The 19,182-nt window shown below is 44.0% G+C and overlaps 1 protein-coding gene across 1 annotated transcript in view; it reads right to left on the minus strand.

The window, feature by feature from the left end:
• Positions 1 to 9,856: 9,856 nt before the first annotated feature.
• The window catches only part of CSNK2A2 (casein kinase 2 alpha 2), a 30,182-nt gene continuing 20,856 nt past the window's right edge, over positions 9,857 to 19,182 (minus strand). Inside the window, exons 7-10 of the mRNA XM_025370649.1 lie at positions 18,803 to 18,903; positions 17,425 to 17,573; positions 15,918 to 16,011; positions 9,857 to 10,303 (exon numbers count right to left, since the gene is read on the minus strand). Of these exons, the coding sequence (XP_025226434.1) occupies positions 15,935 to 16,011; positions 17,425 to 17,573; positions 18,803 to 18,903 (327 nt within the window). The 3' untranslated portion in view covers positions 9,857 to 10,303; positions 15,918 to 15,934. The remainder of the gene's footprint in view (positions 10,304 to 15,917; positions 16,012 to 17,424; positions 17,574 to 18,802; positions 18,904 to 19,182) is intronic.

Raw genomic sequence — 19,182 nt, forward strand, 5'->3', positions numbered from 1 at the left:
TTATAGCAAAGCTTCTCAAAAGAGTTGTCTTATGCTCCCCACTTCTTTTCTCCTGTCCCTACCTCAGTCCATTCCAATCCCACTTCTGCCACACCACTCTTCAAGCTCAGTTCTCATGCTCACAAGTGACCGCCATGTTCGCAAACCCAGCAGCCAATTCTGACACCTCATATGACTTGATTTTTCAGCAACCATTGCTTCCTTCTTCTTGAAATACATTCTTTCCCTGACTTCCAGGCACCATACTCTTCTAGTTACCCCCTTTTATCTTTTCACCAGTCATTCCTTCTTTGTCTTCTTTGCTAGTCCATCCTCATCTCCTCCGTGTCTAAGCTTCACAGGGCTCCAGGTGCCATTTGTGAACTCCTCTTCCCCAAATCCACTCCCTCCAAAATCAGCTAGTCTCATGGCTTTAATAGCTCCCTATATATAAGCTGATTCTTTCCACCCCTATTCCCAAAGTCTATCTCCATTCCCACTGCTCCACTGGGCTCCGTTTGCCTATATCCAACCATCTACTTGACTTCTCCCCTGGGAGGTATCATGGGCATTTGGATCTTAACATGGCCTAAACAGAGCTTTACATTTCTCCACCCTCTCCCCTCACACACATCCCACACACAGCCCTTACCCAAGCCTGCTCCACCCCAAGTCTTGCTCATTTTGGTAAATGACAGCTTGATTCCTTGCTGAGACCCAACACCTTGGAGTCAGTTCAAGCTCCACTTTTTCCTCACAGCCCACATCAGCAAATTCTATAGCTCTACCTTCAAAATATCTTCCCAATCTAATCACATCCCTACCTTTATTTTTTATTTTTATTTTTATTTTTCTGAGACGGAGTCTTGCCCAGTTGCCCAGGCTGGAGTGCAGTGGAGTGCACTGCAAGCTCCATCTCCTGGGTTCACGCCATTCTCCTGCCTCAGCCTCCCGAGTAGCTGGGACTACAGGCGCCCGCCACCACGCCTGGCTAATTTTTTTAATAATTTTAGTAGAGACAGGGTTTCACCATGTTAGCCAGGATGGTCTCGACCTCCTGACCTCGTGATCCACCCACCTCAGCCTCCCAAACTGCTGGGATTACAGGCGTGAGCCACCGCACACGGCCCAGGCATTTCTTTATAGCATCGCAAGAAGGGCTAATGCAGGCCCCCTCCCCTGTACACCTGAGACAGTCTCCTCCTGATGGCTCACAGCCACTCTTGCCATCCTGTAGTCCACTCTCCACATGGCAGCCAGAAGGATCCCCTTAGTAGCTCTTTGCTCTAATAGCTACTCATTTTGCTAAGAATAAAACTCAGGCTCATACCTATAATCCCAGCACTTTGGGAGGCCAAGGTGAGCAGATTGCTTGAGCCCAGGAGTTTGAGACCAGCCTAGGCAACATGGTGAGACTCTGTCTCTACAAAAAAAATGCAAAAATTAGCCGGGCGTGGAGGCGCACACCTGTAATCCCAGCTACTCAGGCTGAGGCACAAGAGTCACTTGAACCCAGGAGGCGGAGGTTGCAGTGAGTCAAGATTGTGCCACTGCACTCCAGCCTGGGTGATGGAGTGAGAAATATATATGTATATAATATTATTATATATATTATATATATTATATATTTAATATGTAATATATAATTATATAATATATAATATATATTATAACATATATAATACAATTATATATAATATATAACATATATAATACAATTATATATAATATATTATATATTAGCTATAATTATATATAATATATTTAATATATTATATATAATTATATATAAATGTGTGTATATAAAATATAAAAAATATTTTTAAAAAGTATGTAAATATAAAAAATATATGAGTGTATATATACATACATACATATATACACACACACACACATATATACACATATAAAAAAAAATCCTTACTCTGGTCTCCTCCATCTTGTTCCCTGAAGCTACTTTGGCCTTCTCTCCCACATCCTTCTCCTCACACACTCCTCCCTCAGTGTTGCCTGCACCCTGTACCCCTCTCTCACTGGGCTTCCCTCTGCCTCTGCCCCTGCGCCGGCTGGTGCTGCTCCGCCGGCTCACTCCTTTCCTCACTCAGAGCTCCACTCAGGCACTGTCTGTGTTAGCTCCCTAGGGATGCCACAACAAATGACCACAACCTGAGTATGGTGGCAACTGAACAAAATAAAATTAAAGTAAAATTAATTCAAAATAAAATGTAAATGTAAAATGACAACTATGTAATCTCTCACAGTGCAGGAAGCTAAGAAGTCCAAAATCGAGGTGTTGATTGGGCCATGCTCCCTCTGAAGGCTCTGGGGCAGCGTCCTTCTTTGCTTCTTCCTGGCTTCTGGTGGCCCCCAGGCATTCCAATCTGGTTGGCTTGTGGGAGCGTCATTCCAATTTCTGCCTCCATCTCCACATGGCCACCTTGTCTCTGTGCCCTCTCCTCTCATTATAAGGATACTCAGCATTGGATTTAGGGCACATCCTGAATCCAGCATGACCTCATCTTGAGATCTTTGACTAATTACATCTGCAAAATCCTTTCCAAATAAGGTCACATTCTGAGGTTCTGGGTGGACATGAATTTTGGGGGGATATTACTCAGCCCACAATACTACTTTACTGGAGAGGATGTCTTTGACAACCCAGTCTTAAAAACAGCACCCCCTCCACACCCTACCGATGCTTGTTCTCCCACTGCTCTGGCTGATTCTTTTTCATTGCACTTATTACCACTTGACAGTCTAAATAGTTATTTGCTTATTGTCTGTCTTGCCCATCACTCAGTTCTGAGCTTCTGGGAGAAAGAATTTGGTCTGTCTGGCTTATAGATGTATTCCCAGTGCTCAAGCCTAGTGCTTGCATTTTTAAGTGGGTATGCAGTATGTGTTGAATCAGTGAATCAGACTCACAGGCTTGGGGCTCTTGGCCACTGAAGGTGCAGCACAAGCTCTGTGTCTCCTGGTCTCTGCAGCTCCAGACCCACGCAGTCCATAGAGCCCCTCCTCAGCTTGGAATCCAGGCTCACTGAGCCCATTTGCCTACCCACAAAAGCTCTGTGGTCTCTTATTGGGTTGTGTTGTTCTTGCAACTTTCTCTCGGTAACTATGCATTTTCTGGACACAGTGGCTCACACCTATAATCCCAGCACTTTGGGAGACCAAAACAGGAGGATTGCTTGAGCCCAGGAGTTCAAGACCAGCCTAGTCAATGTAATGAGACCTTGTATCTACACAAAAATAAAAAATTAGCCTGGCATGGTGATGCACGCCTCCTGTAGTCCCAGCTACTCAGGAGACTAAGGAGGGAAGATCACCTGAGCCTGGGAGGTGGAGGCTGTAGTGAGCTACTCCAGCCTGGGTGACAGAGTGAGACTGTCTCAAAAAAGAAAAAAAGAGGCTGGGCACGTTGGCTCATGCCTGTAATCCCAGCACTTTGGGAGGCCAAGGCAGGTGGATCACAAGGTCAGGAGTTCGAGACCAGCCTGGCCAAGATGGTGGAGCCCTGTCTCTACTAAAAATACAAAAATCAGTCAGGCGCGGTGGTGGGTGCCTGTAATCCTAGCTACTCAGGAGGCTGAGGCAGGAGAATTGCTTGAACCTGGGAGGCAGAGTTGCCATGAGCTGAGATCACACTGCTGCACTCTAGCCTGGGTGACAGAGCAAGACTCCGAAAAAAAAAAAAAAGAAAAGAAAAGAGAAAAGAGAGAGAGAGAGAGAAAAAAAAAGAAAGAAAGAAAGAAAAAGAAAGAAAGAAAGAAAGAAAGAAAGAAAGAAAGAGAGAAAGAAAGAAAGAAAGAAAGAAAGAAAGAAAGAAAGAAAGAAAGAGAAAGAAAGAGAGAGAAAGAGCCAACAGCACAGACATCTCAATTGGTTCGGCTTACACAATTTTGAAAAATAAAGAAATCACGAAAAATAAAGTTAAGCAATCTTTCCATTTGATGGGTGCTAAAACTGCTGTGCCCAGATCAACTATAGAGAAGAACAGAGCTTTCAATGGCAATTTTAAATAAGTGGGATCAAGAATCTGAAGCATTTCTTCCAAAAAAAAAAAAAAAACCTGCAACAGGAGATGACACATGGGTTCACCAGAACGATCCTGAAGACAAAGCACAAAGCAGTGGCTACGAAGAGGTGGAAGTGGTCTGGCCAAAGCAAAAGTAGACCAGTCGAAGTTCATGGCAACAGTTTTTTTGGGATGCTGAAAGTATTTTGCTGTTAACTTTCTGGAGGGCCAAAGAATGATAACATTTGCTTCCTATGAGAGTGTTCTGAGTAGGTTACCCAGAGCTTTAGCAGAAAAATGCCTGGGAAAACTTCACCAGAGACTCCTTCTCCACCACAATGCTCCTGCTCACTCCTCATGAAAAACGAGGGTAATTTTGCAAGAGTTTCAACAAGAAATCATTAGGCATCCATCGTACAGTCCTGATTTAGCTCCTTCTGACTTCTTTTTGTTTCCTAATCTGACAAACTCTTTAAAGGGCACCCAGTTTTCTTCAGTTAATAATGAGGCTGGACACAGTGGCTCATGCCTGTAATCCTAGCATTTTGGGAGGCCAAGGCGGGTGGATCATCTGAGGTCAGGAGTTCAAGACCAGCCTGGCCAACGTGGCGAAACCCCGTCTCTACTAAAAATATAAAAATTAGCCCGGCATAGTGGCACGCATCTGTAATCCCAGTGCTTGGGAGGCTGAGGCAAGAGAATCACTTGAACTTGGGTGGCAGAGGTTGCAGTGAACCAAAATCATGCCAGTGCACTCCAGCCTGGGCAACAGAGGGAGACTCTGTCTCTAGATAAATGAATAAATCAAGCAAGACTACACTGGCATGGTTAAATTCTCAGGACCCTCAGTTTTGTTTTGTTTTGTTTTGTTTTGTTTTGTTTTTTTGAGACAGAGTCTCACTGTGTTGCCCAACCTGGAGTTCAGTGGTGCAGTCTTGGCTCACTGCAACCTCCACCCACCAGGTTCAAGTGATTCTCCTGCCTCAGCCTCCTGAGTAGCTGGGATTACAGGCACGTGCCACCACACTGACTAATTTTTTTGTATTTGTAGTAGAGGCGGGGTTTCACTGTATTGGCCAGGCTGGTCTCGAACTACCGACCTCAAGTAATCCACCCGCCTCAGCCTCCAAAGTGCTGGGATTACAGGCATCTGCTACCACACCTGGCTAATTTTTTGTATTTTTAGTAGAGGCGGGGTTTCACCGTATTAGCCAGGATGGTCTCGATCTCCCGACCTCGTGATCCGCCCACCTTAGCCTCAAGACCTTAATGTATTAAATTTATGAGTGTAGATTTAGGTTAGTATTTGAATGCTTAGGAAGATTTCATCAGATTTTAGGCCTTTCATATTATTGGAAGTGTGTGCAAATCAAACAGTGTAAATGTGTAATTTAAACAGTTTAAAACGGCCAAGGAAACTAGATTAAGTGTGCAAGCAATTTTTTCATTGTAATTCATTAAGTTTTGAACTAATTGAACGTTAAAGATTAAGCATTTCTATCTATATACAAAATCAACTTGTTTGTAGCTATAACAAGATTTATAAACTGATCTTAAAGACATGAGGCAAATTAGATATTTAAATGTACAGCTTTAATAACTATTGTTTAAAACACCAGTAACCATAAGCATCCCTTTCGGTGCACAAAAGCCCTAGTCAGATGCCAACACCCAGTGGACAGTGTCTGTTCATGTTAGTCCAAACCCAGAAATTCAGAGCATCTGCCCTGGAGACACGACGGGCTTGCCACACACTGGAAGGCAGAGTTGACTCCCCGTGTCTCTTTTCTGATGGCGATGGGGATGGGGATGCGGAGGTATAGCAGTGAGGTGAGGAGCTGTAGCCCTTAGCTGGGAGTAAAGATGGAAGGGTGCCCTGAATGACTGGAGTGTCTAGCTGGCAAAGGACAACTGTATCCCAGCCCCAGCAGTGATAGCCATTGAGCCTATCAGGAAGAGTCATGGTGGACAGATGAGGTTCCTGCTCATCTGAGAGTGGAGTCTAAATGGGAGCCTGTGAGGCCCTGCACGTTACTATTATTAAAAAAAAATGAATTTTAGGCTGGACCCAGCGACTCACACCTGTAATCCCAACATTTTGGGAGGGTGAGGCGGGAAGATCGCTTGAGCCCAGGAGTTTGAGACTAGCCTGGGAAACATAGCAAGCCCTTGTCTCCATTAAAAACTTTAAAAAAATTAGCTAGGTGTGGTGGTGTGCGCTTGTAGTCCCAGCTACTCAGGACTCTGAGGTGGGAGGATCATTTAAGCCCAGGAGGTTGAACTGCAGTGAGCTACGATTACACCACTGCACTCCAGCCAGGGCAACAGAGCAAGACCCTGTCTCAAAATGAACTTTTAACTGTACATACAATCAAATGTACTCTTTTTTAGGTGTAAAGTTTTGACAAGGGCACCAAGTCAAATAACCGCCACCACATTTAGGACACAGAACAATTCCATCATCCCTGAAATGACCTCATGCTTATGTTTTGTAGTCATCCCTAACCCTTGGCAACCACCAATCTGTTCTACATGGATCTGGCTTCTTCGCTTAGCACAATGCATTTAAGATGCACATTATTTTAACAGCCTGTAGAAAATATTCTGAAAAAGATTGTTCATCCATTCTGCCACCCAGCCCCTTATAGCCAGAGCTATTTTAAAACATGCTGGTCCTCAGCATGCTTTTTTTTTTTTTTTTTTTTTTAAAGCAGGAACTCACTCTGTCACCCAGGCTGGAGCGCGGTGGCGTGATCATAGCTCACTGCAACCTCAAACTCCCGGCCTTAGGCGATCCTCCCACCTCGGCCTCCCAAAGCACTGGGACTACAGGCATGAGCCACCATGCCCTGCCGTTGTGCTTACTTATGAAATCTTTCCCATGGCATTTCAAATACATTAAAATGCAACAATTTTTCATATTTATGTTTTTTTCTTCTGTGATTTTTGAGAAGAATCCTTAGAATTTGCTTTTGAAATTATCTGACAATTCTGTGACTCTTCACTAATTTATCATGAGAAAAATATTTTTAAAAGCAAATATTGAATTTAATGAGCGACACTCACAAGGCTGTACATTAAGACATTTAATTCCACTTATTAATATTTACTTTCAACTTTCTTAGGTTAGAGCCAACACGTTTTCTTTCTTCAGGTCTCAAACATTTCTATAGTCCCCTAAAAAGCTGAGAGGCTGCGGACACTGTGCTCCACATGGAGGCCTGCAAGAATTCCATGGCCAAAGTCATCACAGCTCCAGCCTGCACCAGTGAGGGAAGGGACGGGAGGCTGCTTTCTAGAATCATAAGAATATCCTTTCTAAAAAACATCATATAGCATAATTATTTTTAAAGATTTCATTCCACATACATACTGTCCAAAAATGTATGTGCAAATTTGTTTATTGCAGCAATACTGGTAATACTGAAAAATTAGGAACAATTCAAAGTGTATGAATAACAGATTGATTCAACTGTGGTGTATCACGCAATGGTAAACCATGCAGCCACGAAAAGGGATGAGGTAGATTTATACATGCTAATGCAGTAAGGTGGAATGCACTAAGTGGAAATACAAGTTGCAGAATAAGAATGCATAGTCTGATTATAATTTATGTAAAAATGAAAATTATAATTTTAAAATAGTAAGTGCATTGGGAAAAAATGGGAAGATAAACACAAAATTTAATGGTGATTACCTCTAAGGGAGGAAGAGGCTTTCGTGTGAGCATGGGGTGTGTGTGGCTGGGGGCGGGGGCTTTCGTTATTTACTTCTCTGTAAGCATTTGAATTTTGTTGTTGTTGTTGTTTCTTACCACAAACATATATTACTTTGGTAATCAGGAAAATGCAATCAATATTGTTTAGAACACAACCAGGACCACTGGGAGATGAGAGCTGATGTTCTCAATCTCCAAGCACATTGAGGAGCTGAAGACGGTTTTCGTGTTATTAAGTGTTAGGACATGTCCCCTGCTTTCAAAAGTCAAAACAACCTACTCAAAAATCACCTCCTTTCCCTTTTTTCTACAACCACATACTTTCTCAACTCCACCATAATCACCCACAAAACTGAAAATTATTTGTGAAACATGATTTCCACATGGAGCAGTTAAAGAGAGCCTTGGTTGAGGGGGGAAATTGGAGGAGGGAGCTATGGTTCCAAGTTCTACATGACATCTCAAGATGCAAGCCAATCAAATGATTCTATTCGAATAAGACCCTCCATGTCCGGAAAAGACCTCAAATGGCAGTAAGTCATGCTAAGTAGCACAGATACGTGCTGTGGAGATAAACATGCACGCACAAAGCATGTTCCTAGGTACAACAAGGTACAAGGTACAACAAAATAAAAGTATTGTGATGCCGTCCCAGAGATCTGGGAGACTCACAGAAATTTGCACAGTCTTGAGTCACAAAGGGCCCCACGAGACAGCCAGCTTGAGAAAATTAGGCCAGTGATGGGGCTGGAAAGCACCAAGTCTATCTGCTTGGTGTCCCACGGGTGGTGGTCTATGGGTCCTCACCTGCTGGTGTCCAGAGGGGATGCAGTCTCAAGCTCCCACACCTGAGCAACAGCTTAGATGCCACAGAAGCTGGTCCAAAGGACACCATGATGCTGTGGTGGCCCTGAAAGGGGCCTCTTTACTTTCCTCCACAGTCACTTAAAAAACTGTGAACATCCACACTCGGGTGCCCACCGTGGGCCAGAACTAGCTGCAGAGGAGAGAGAATGTTGTGTGGACCAAGTTGCTTTTGTGGAGACCTAGCTGGTGCGCCATCCAGTGGCTTGGGTGTCTAGATCTGCCCATAGCTTCTGCTGTCCCCCAGGCAGTGGGAGGACACAAACCAGCAGCCAGGACAAGGTCATGGCCACTGCTTTCACCTGCCCTGACACCGCTGTCTCGAGCTGAGGACCATGGGAGCCAGTGAAGTCTCATTTGTAGCACTGGGTTTCTCCCGTTTAACAAACACAACCAGTGCTTCCGTTCTAGCTCCCCGAGTATCCACTTTTCCTTCCAGCTCATGGATGCTTCAGAACGTGTGGTCAGAAGCAGCCCTCAGATCAGAGACCCCAACCCCTCTCCTGCCTCAGGACAGCAGACTCAACAAGCCTCTGAGATGGGGCCTTTCTTCAGTAGCGGGTGCTCGGAGGACAGGATTGAGATGGGATGAAATGTGGAGACGGGAGCAAAGGGGCAACCAAGAAAGGGCCAAGGCATCTTCCTGCATTCTCAGGAGGCGACTCTTCTTTGAAGGAGAGGCCAGGGAGGATGCTGGTCAGTGGGAATGTGTCCAAGGCAAGGCCCCGCTTTCCTGGCTGAGTCTACTTCAGCCATCCATGTTGTCCCCATTCCTAAGACGAGTTCACTGTGTACCTCTTACCACTCACCTCTGGAAGAGAGTCCTTACAAATGGGCCCTCCTTGGCTGAGTGTGGTTGCTCACACCTCTATGTAGTCCCAGCACTTTAGGGGGACGAGGAGAGAGGATCACTTGAGTCAAGAGTTTGAGACCAGCCTGGGCCACATAGCGAGACCCTGTTTCTACAAAAAAACTTAAAACTTGTCAGGTGTGGTGGCATCCACCTGTAATCCCAGCTGCTCAGGAGGCTGAAGCAGGAGGATCACTTGAGGCCAGGAGGCCGAGGCTGTAGTGCTCGAGCTATTGTTGCACCACTGCACTCCAGCCTCGTGACAGAGCAAGACCCTGTCTAAAAACAAAAATGAAACCTGGCCCGCCTTGCCCCAGGGACCTCCCCTGCTTCATCTGGTTAGAACCTGGCACAAATGCACTTTTGTCTCGTCCTGAGTCACAAGTCTCAGTTCATGACCCTTTCCATACTGAAAACTCTCCATACGTTTCTTTTAAAACCTTTTATTCAATAATATATACTTTTAAAATAATAATACGTAACTGCCGCCATGCCACATACTGCCCCCGTCCCCCCACTGTGGAGTCTGTGGTCAGCTAGTTAGCGTGGTTTGCTGCAAAAACAGGCGGCCACGGGACGAGCTGAGGGGCTCTGGGAGCAACAGTAACCAACAACATTCTGCATACCCTTCACATTCCCCATGCTTTCTGGGTCGGGAAGAAGTCAACAGGAAGCCAAAGGCAAGTGAGCCTTTTACATTCGGAAGTGAGGTTTGATATACGGTGGTGGGCTGCCCTTCGCTTGGTCTAGTTCGTGCTCGCCAAACCTGCCACCATTTTGTGTCTGCTCACGGAACGTGATCTCTCTATACGCGTTAAGACGTTTGATTTGGTTCTTGTTCTGCTTATGGAAAAGTGGGAGAACCGCAACAGACCTGGGGAAAGAGACGGGAGGAGGGAAAGACGTCATTAATCAACCTGAGCGGGCGAGGGGAGGCCTCCATGTGCGGGAGGGCCTGCGCTAGAATGCAAGCTCGGCCTTCCCATGCCACTTGGTGGAGAACCCTGCGAGAACTCGCTGAGTTCAGGTTTCCAACAGTACCCTCTGCCTTCCTCTTCTGATTATCATGACAGAAATGGTCTCTAGCATGGCCTTCTGTCACAGGAAGGGTGCTCTGGGCACCACGTGTGTTGTGACCCACTCTTCTACCCTACCCCATCCCTCGGGTCCAGGGCGCTGATAGAGAAGGCTCGGAGACTCTTGACCATCCTGTGCCAGTCAAGCTACAAATTCAGCAGTCAGCTCTAGGTCCCCCTCAGACCTGACCTGATTATCTGAGGTGTCTTAGGACTAAGATGGGGTCTGTATTTACTCAGAAAAAGGGCTGAATCCACTAATAAACAAAGAGCAGTAAGTGAGCTCAAATATTTTTAACTCTCCCCTGGAAACAGCTAGCTGCCTGGCATGGCCTGAAAACCTCATTTCTCCTTCCAGGTCCAGCAGAGCAAGTGGGTGGTGAGATGCCGGCAGCGGAATTCTAGAAGCAGTGCCTCCCAGAACAGCACTACAGTACTGAGAAAGGACTATACACCTGGGAAGCTGTCACACACACAAAATTATTTCATGAAAACTTTCTTTGGGTAAAGGAAGGGTTCCACTGCGTAGTATTTGAGAAGGGCTGCGTGGTGCATAAGGTTAAGAAAGAAATGACTATATTTGCCTTTAAACACTTCAGCTGATTCCAAGCACTCCACTTCAGAGGATCAGTGAGAAGAAACTACACTAATTAAAGACACCACCACCTGCCAAATAATAGCGCTGTGCTGCAAGGAATGGGGCTAGGGAGAGTGTTTCACAAATGCAGAACACCGGGCCACAAGGTTAAAGTCATGCACTAAAACAGTCAATCCCAAGAAGCAGGTGTCTGAGTGGTGCGACTCAGAAGCAAGTACATAAAAATGGAGCACCCCCACCAGGACACCACTCTAGCCCCATTTCTGCCAAAGGAAAGTTTTCACATCAAGGTGTAACACACATCTTTGGAGTTCAACGTTTATGCCTCCCCACTCCCCAGAGAGACAGGAAATACAAGTTAAGGTCCTCATAGCAATAGTTTGTCTCCCACTTGGGAAAGCTGGTTATTGTCAACATTTTTATTTAAGAAAACAGGATTTAACATGGCATTTTTCTTCCCTCTAAGGGCAGCAGCACATAAATCATACATCAGTCATCCAGTGATACAAAGAGGTGGCCAATTGTGTCTGAAGTAGTCACTTGTAAAGGATCATAACCCAGGCAGTGTTGCTTTTCTGCAAACAGAAGGAAACAGAAGGCTCCATGGTCCTTGAAGATTATCCAAGTTTTCCACTAGTTGTCAAGATTTCTGTCCCAACCTCTTAGTCACCATTTACAGCAAGAAGAGCCAGCAAGTGAAAAACTGTTAATTTATTGATTCAAAGTTTTTTTTTTTTAAAAAAACAATCCCCAATACATGCAGTTCAGGGTTAAGTATCACATTTGTAGCACATTGTTGAGTCTCAACACAAAAATATGCAACACCTGTATAATCCCATCACATCTTTTTCCAGCCTCTACAATACCTAGTTGGGGGTGTTTTCATTTACACATCCACATAGCTTAGAAGCATGTTATTAGCGGTTGATCTGGCCCGATGCTTCTCTGCCACCTCCCCTGCCCTGGTCTCCACCGTGGGGTTATTTTTTTTCTAAAGGCAGGATGTTACTCAGTCTTAATTTATTAAGGTCACTGACAAACTTTGGCTTCTTGTGTGCTCATGTGGTCCCTGCTTTTGCTTTCGGAAGGGTTTATATTGAAACAACTGTGACTCTGATCAGTTATTATCCCCTCGTTTATTTGTAGGAAATAAGTTTGCTTGTTCCTGTGGGTGCTCACACAGTAACACAGGTTCCTAAAGTAATCATTTAATCTGAACTGGCATTAAAGGAAACTGTTACCTGGGCTCTCTTAGATCTGCTTCAGTTCATATAAAAAAACTCTTCCAATTGTTGCATGTGTCTCAAAGTAGTTCTGCTTCCATCCTTATCAACAGAGCACCTGGGAGAACCTAAGTCATTTCCCTGAGTAGGCACAGACCATGAGCCCCGCAGCACTCAGCTCTCTCCGGGACTCAGCACCTGACTCGAGAGCACCACCTTTCAGTCCACTGGGACCAATCCAGCGGGCAGCGCCCTCCCCAGGGTGCATTCCAGAACATAAACTTGGTACCCTCTGATTTATCCCCTCAAGAAGTACATTTCCTCCTCAAGAGCTACCTTTAGATGGTTTTTCTTATTGGTCCCTTTTAACAGCCCCTCCCCTAGCCACTCTCTTCAAGTCCCCAACGATTACGAGTTTGTCTGTCTCCTCTAATCTGTCAGTCTGAGAGCACCTTCCTCTCTGCAAGGGAACACATTTGCTTTAAACCTTGTGAGTGCTGACATGTTACAGAATGTCTGGGAGGAGGCCCGGCTGAGTGACTGGTGTTTAAGTGCCTCAATGAATGACATCAGCACTTCTCTAGTTGACGAGAAGGCCCAGGAAAGCTTGGTCTGCATCATACACTCAATAGCTTCTCCTACCCAGCCACCTACCCTGCCTACAGGGATAGGACGAAAGCAAGGCCAGCTGACAGCATCCAGGGGAGAGTGAAATGCCACCACACCAGAGGTGCAAATGTGACTCAGCACTTCATGAGTTCTACTCTCACCATGGGATTTCTCAGCAGAAGCAAACCTTGCAGTTAGTTAGGCTCACTTGTAGCCAACAAATGATATAGCCATCTGGATTTGGCATAGGAACCTTTTGTTCTCACCATACCAGGTCTATGTTCTTGAACATAGGCAGTACCTGAGATGATAGTATAACACTACCCTGTTCCCCACATTTTTTGCTTTTCTTTAGGAAATAATTAAGTCCTTATCATAGGCACTTTTAACCTGTTTAAGATAATGAAGCAAACAAATGAAAAGTACTGAGATGAGTTTAAGAAAGAATATGCTAACTGAAAAAGATACTGGGTGCGTACATTTACCATGGTTTAGTCTAAATATTAGACACACAGACACACACACAGACACACACACACCCCTTTTGGAACTCTCCAAGACCATCTCCAAATCTAGGTAAATAGTCTTAAATTTTTGGGGAAGCTAGGTTTGGAAACAAAAATGGTTTTTGGAGACAGGAAAAGAGACGGTCTGAAACTGGACTCACTTCAGTTTGGAAAAGAATGGCGTAGGTGCCAAGACCAGACCCAGGAAGGGGTGAGCATTTCAAGCCCAGTTATGGTCTAAGTCTAAGGCATGAAGAGAGGTAAAAGTCCAGGTGCTGGAAAAGCAAGCTGTGTGCTTAAAAGAAGAATGCCTGTGTCAAAGTTGCAGTTACAAAACCCCAGGACAAGGCAGGCAGGTGGTGTCTGCACCTACACCACCGTCAGAGAGACAGGCAGAGGTCAATCACCTGACTTTTCTCCTCCGGGTACTTTTATTACCTTTGGGGGACCCACGGGAAAGGAATGGGGTTACCGCTTCACCAAGACCCTCCAGCAGGCTCCACTTGCCTGGTCCAGACAGGCAACTTAAAAAAAAAAGCGGGGGGCTGAGGAGTGGGTGATAAAGGAGATTGGAGGGGGAGCAGGAAAGACACGCAGTGGCACATCTCCCTGATGATAACCAATGCTTCAGGATTGCCTACAAGGGCACATTAGAAGGCTTTTGATAATCCAAAACACTGAGTTTTGCTGCCTGACATATCAATATAGGTTTAGCCGAGAGCTCACATCTTGCTTTTGATTTTCAGGTAGAACAAATGTTTACATTAGTATACAGCATGTGCAATGCAAGCAGGCAGCATTGGTATGAGAACCTTAACTGAATGCATTTCTTGGCTTTGGGATCTTATTTTTTATTTTTTACTCTATAAACTCAACTCTATAATAAGAGAAGAGATTCATTTGTATTTTAAGTTCCCACAGACCAAACGACAAAAATAGAATCTACATTTAGAGATAGGACCTGCTACCAATACCAGTAAGATTTTATTGGAATATGGAATGTAAACAAATGTTTCAAACAAACAATCTAACCTTATAAAAATGTATGGCATTATTAAATAGTTAATAAAGAAATCCTAAAGGGTGATGTGGTAGACACCTCTAGTTCTAGCCTAGGTGTGTGAAGTCCCCAGAGCTGTGGCATGGCCCTGCAGCTGGGATGAGGGGACTGCCTACAAACCATGTTGCTGCTGAGTCCCCCAAATGAAATCAGCCCTATTTTTGTTTAAACAAACTCTAGCTTTCTCTGCTAACATGAAGGTTTGCACAATGGATCCAACACTTGCTCCAGGAGCACTGTTTTCTTCCCCAAGCCCCTTGTATATTCCTCTCAGTTGCTTGAGTTTCAGATGACCCTGCCCAGACAACTCTAGTACCTGCATGCAAGACAGACTTATCTTTGCCATCACATAAATGAATCACATATCAGAACTCACAAATGCATATTACAGTGGGAAACTGTATCTCATGGGGATAAAAGGAGGTGGGAGAGGGATATCTTTTTCGGTCTTTCCTGAAAAAATTCTAATGGGATGTTTTCCTCCCTCGCCTTGCCTGAAGACTGACTTTCCAGCTTTAGTTATGGTTGTGAACAAAAAGGTCTTTGTTTCAGAGAGGTGTATTAAAATAGGCGCACACATAGGGATGTGCTGGGAAATGGTGACGTTCTCTTACAAGGCTGCCAAAAAAAAAAAAAAAACCAGAAAAAGCAACAAAAAAATAGCAACAAGATTTTATGGTAAGGCAAATCAACAAAGGTTATAGTGAGCTCCAAGTTATGCACTTAGCATGGAACTTCTGATGATACCCATGGACCAGTTCATGGCATTGTAAGGTTTCGTGATCCCTCCTGACATCAAAGAGGGCTCTTGTGAAAGTGACTGCAGTTTGCTCCCAAATGAATCCACTTGGAGGAAAACTGCAGGGATGAGGTACATTTCCTGGAGAGCTCATGTCATAAAAAAATACATAAAACATGGATTTGTAAAGAGCTTAAAAAAAATACTGTCACTGTTTTAATATCTCCTTTTTGTAAATGAGGCTGGTGTGTCAGTATAGACTGCTGACATTTCGCTAAGACTTGAGCCTGAATTTCACCAAAGGAAACCCAGACCACCATGGAATAGATAGGAAGTCAGACATTCAGAGCTTGTTGACTGAATGGGTTAATTCAACAGTGGTGCCCTGTTAAACAAAGGTAAATGTACAACAACTCCGAGTCTCTATCTCCCATGCATTCCAAAGGCAGAGCTCCTTCAGATCCTGAACTAGGTGCATCCCCATGCTGCCACAGTGACAGCTCCCTGGAGACTAGCACTGGGGAGTTTCTTTCTTGCTTTTTGACAGACTTTTAGGTCTTTACTCTTCTTTGCATTTAGAAGGAATGATAAGAATTTCTTTTTATCACACTGTAGTTTTCCTTCAAGGTTTGTGTTTGGTTGGTTGGTTTTATTGGCAAGCATCAATGCCGCATTACCCGTCGCTTTCCAGTCTTCATCGTGCTGCCGTGAGACCACTGGAAAGCACAGCATTGTCTGCACAAGGCTGGGACTGCTCCTTCACCACAGGGTCTGCAAGAAAGCAGGAGGAAAGTCAGGCAATCGGGGTGGTGAATGCTGAGAGAAGCCCATGGCAAACCCACCCTTTCAACTGAGAGAGAGACAGACTGATGGGCAAGCCAGGGTCAGGGGGGCAACAGGGGAGACGGAAATCACGGAATTCCAGCCACATAAAAACCAAACACTGAGAAATGATCAGGGGAATCGTCATTGCAGTCAACTCTTATACTTTCTCAGAGTACAGACTCAACTGCTAAGAGGCATAGAAACCCTAATTTCCCACTGTTCAAAATTTCTACTATTTTTATTTTCTTTCAATACTAATATCATCTCTAATCCCTAATTTCTTCAAAGCATGTAGAATAATAAGCACTTCAAAGGAAAGGCGAGTAAAAAGAGCCATTAGAAGACCTATCCATTTTAAGCAACCGTAGTTTGAAATTTTTTAAATTGAAGTATGACATATATTCAGAAAAGCAGAAAGATCATTAATGACATGTCATAAACATCAGTATTCCTAATTTGATCTAACTCGGGTAAAACCAGCTTTCTGTCCCAGACACTGGAGTGGGGACATCTGAGTTCCCTGGGGCTGAGGTCTAGAAGGCTGATGGCTTTTCCATTTGTGGTCTCCCTTATGCATACGGGCCACAGGCTCAAGACCACAGCGACACATTCTTCAGGCAAGAATTTAGTTCATCTCCAGAGGAAATCAAAGGAGAGGGAAAGACAGCATATTGGTTAAGCCAGAGACAACGACTTTAAGTGTTGAATGTTTCCATCTTGATTCAGAAAGCGAACTGAGGTAAGTCTCTCAGCCGCCATGCTCCCCAGGAAGGAGACTGATAACAACAGGAAGTTTATTTGAAACACACATTATCAGTGGAAAGAACCATACACATGCAGAACAATAAGCAACCACACAAAGTGAATGCGCACACACTTCTAAGTGAGCAGTTCAGTCAGGATTTCAGTGAGGTCTCTCCATACCTATTTACCTTTCCTCAAATTCCTTTCATCCATCCATCTGTTCATCTCCTTCTTTCAAAATATACAATGGTTATCTTACTACTTTTAACTAATTACTAGTATTCTGAGGGGAGAAATAATCTTCAATTAGGTTTCCACACAAATATATGTATGTTTGAAAACAAATTTTAGAAACTTGTGATCCATTAACTCAGGGTAACAGGGAGTAAACAGCCTGAATTCAAGGGAGATACATTCAGAGAATAAGCAAACACCTTTGGTGATCAAGAAACGGATCTACAAAGTTGTTTCAATCATCTACAATAAATGAGGTCAAATTCTGGAATAATCCAATCCAAATACCCTAGAATTCTCCTGACTGGTCTCAAAGATAAAGAGTGGAAGATTTGTTCTCTTGAACGAATGACTCCCTGAACACAGTGCCTGGAGACTCACAGAAGTATGGGTGCTCCATGGCCTCTTTGGCAGTCAGTCTCTGTTGATGGTCATATCGCAGAAGTTTGTCCAGAAGATCTAGGGCCTCAGGGCTGACAAGGTGTCTGTTCTCACTATGGATAAAGTTTTCCCAGCGTTTCCGTGAATGTCTGAGAAGAAAAATGAAACATCAGTAATCAGAGACTAAATTCAACAAGAATCCTTATCTACTAGGGCTAAAGCCAACAAAATCTTAGAATAATGTACTGATTACAAGCTTGTTAAATCTCTAACTGGTGCCTGCGTTACTGCCCCATAGTTACAGCATAGCATCCTGAAACACAGTGGTGCTCTGTGATTAGATAAACACAACTAGGTAAAACTTCTATATCTGAATATCTGATTTAGAATATGTGGAACCTTTCTAGATTATTTTTTATGCGGTAGGCTTTTAGTCAATTCTGGGTGGCATGCAGGACAGTGGGTAATTTTTATCGGTCAGCAGATATATTTCCCAGGGCTAGCCTCAGGAACAGCGAGGTTACACAAAATACCGTTTGAAAACTGTTGGCCGGGCGCGGTGGCTCAAGCCTGTAATCCCAGCACTTTGGGAGGCCGAGGCGGGTGGATCACGAGGTCAGGAGATCGAGACCATCCTGGCTAACATGGTGAAACCCCGTCTCTACTAAAAATACAAAAAAAAAAAAAACAAACAAACAAACAAACAAAAAAAACTAGCCGGGCGTGGTGGCGGGCGCCTGTAGTCCCAGCTACTCGGAGGCTGAGGCGGGAGAATGGCGTGAACCCGGGAGGTGGAGCTTGCAGTGAGCCGAGATCGCGCCACCGCACTCCAGCCTGGGCGACAGAGCGAGACTCCGTCTCAAAAAAAAAAAAAAAAAGAAAACTGTTAACAAACTGTTTACTTCTCAACATTATTGCACTGTACCTGAAAACTCAATGTACTTTAAAATTTGCTATTGTATAGAAAAACCATTACGGAGAACAAGAAGAAATTGTAAGTCTCTCCACCTTGAAGAGGTATGAAGTAAATAAAATAAAGTAAAATAAAATAAAATAAAAAAAACTAAGTCTCTTATTGAAAGAATCATCGCTCTCCAAGTTTGGCCATTAAAAAGAAGCTTATGCTGTACCAGAAAACTTTTTTCTGTAACATTATGATTTTTGTTTTACCTTTTCTACTAATAGATTATCTCTCAGAGAAGTAAAATGATTAAAAGACATAAAGCCCAAATATCTCAGTAAGTTAAAAGAAAATATGCATAGGAAAAAAGACGGCTATTTCCATTTTACTATAATTAGAACAGGAAAAGAAAGTGATTTTGGCTAACCTTTCCACTTCTGAAACGGGGTAAGGTAAAGCACTCTTTCTCTTACTTACTGTCCCAGGATATCGTTGAAGTGTGGATCTAGGTCTATGTGATACTTCTTCAGATACCCATACAGTTCTTCTGTACCCAGAACCTTGGCAATGCGAACAAGCTGAAACACAAAACAAACTGACCAAATCACTGAGCTCAGAACATACTGTGAGCCCATGAGGACGCTTTACCAAAGAATCAGAAGACTTCCACACCACTAACCCTCTAGGGACCAGGTACAAACCCGAGTCCAGGGCAGGCAGACAGACCCAAGGACAAGAAGTTCACATGAATGCAAATTTCCAAACTGCCTTTAAAATAACACAACTTATGATAATAATCTTCTACAGATGGACAAGTACAGGGCATCACAATCTAATGGCTAAAATCTAGTTTTATT

This window comes from Theropithecus gelada, chromosome 20 (genome assembly GCF_003255815.1).
Source record: "Theropithecus gelada isolate Dixy chromosome 20, Tgel_1.0, whole genome shotgun sequence".
Lineage (NCBI taxonomy): Eukaryota > Metazoa > Chordata > Mammalia > Primates > Cercopithecidae > Theropithecus > Theropithecus gelada.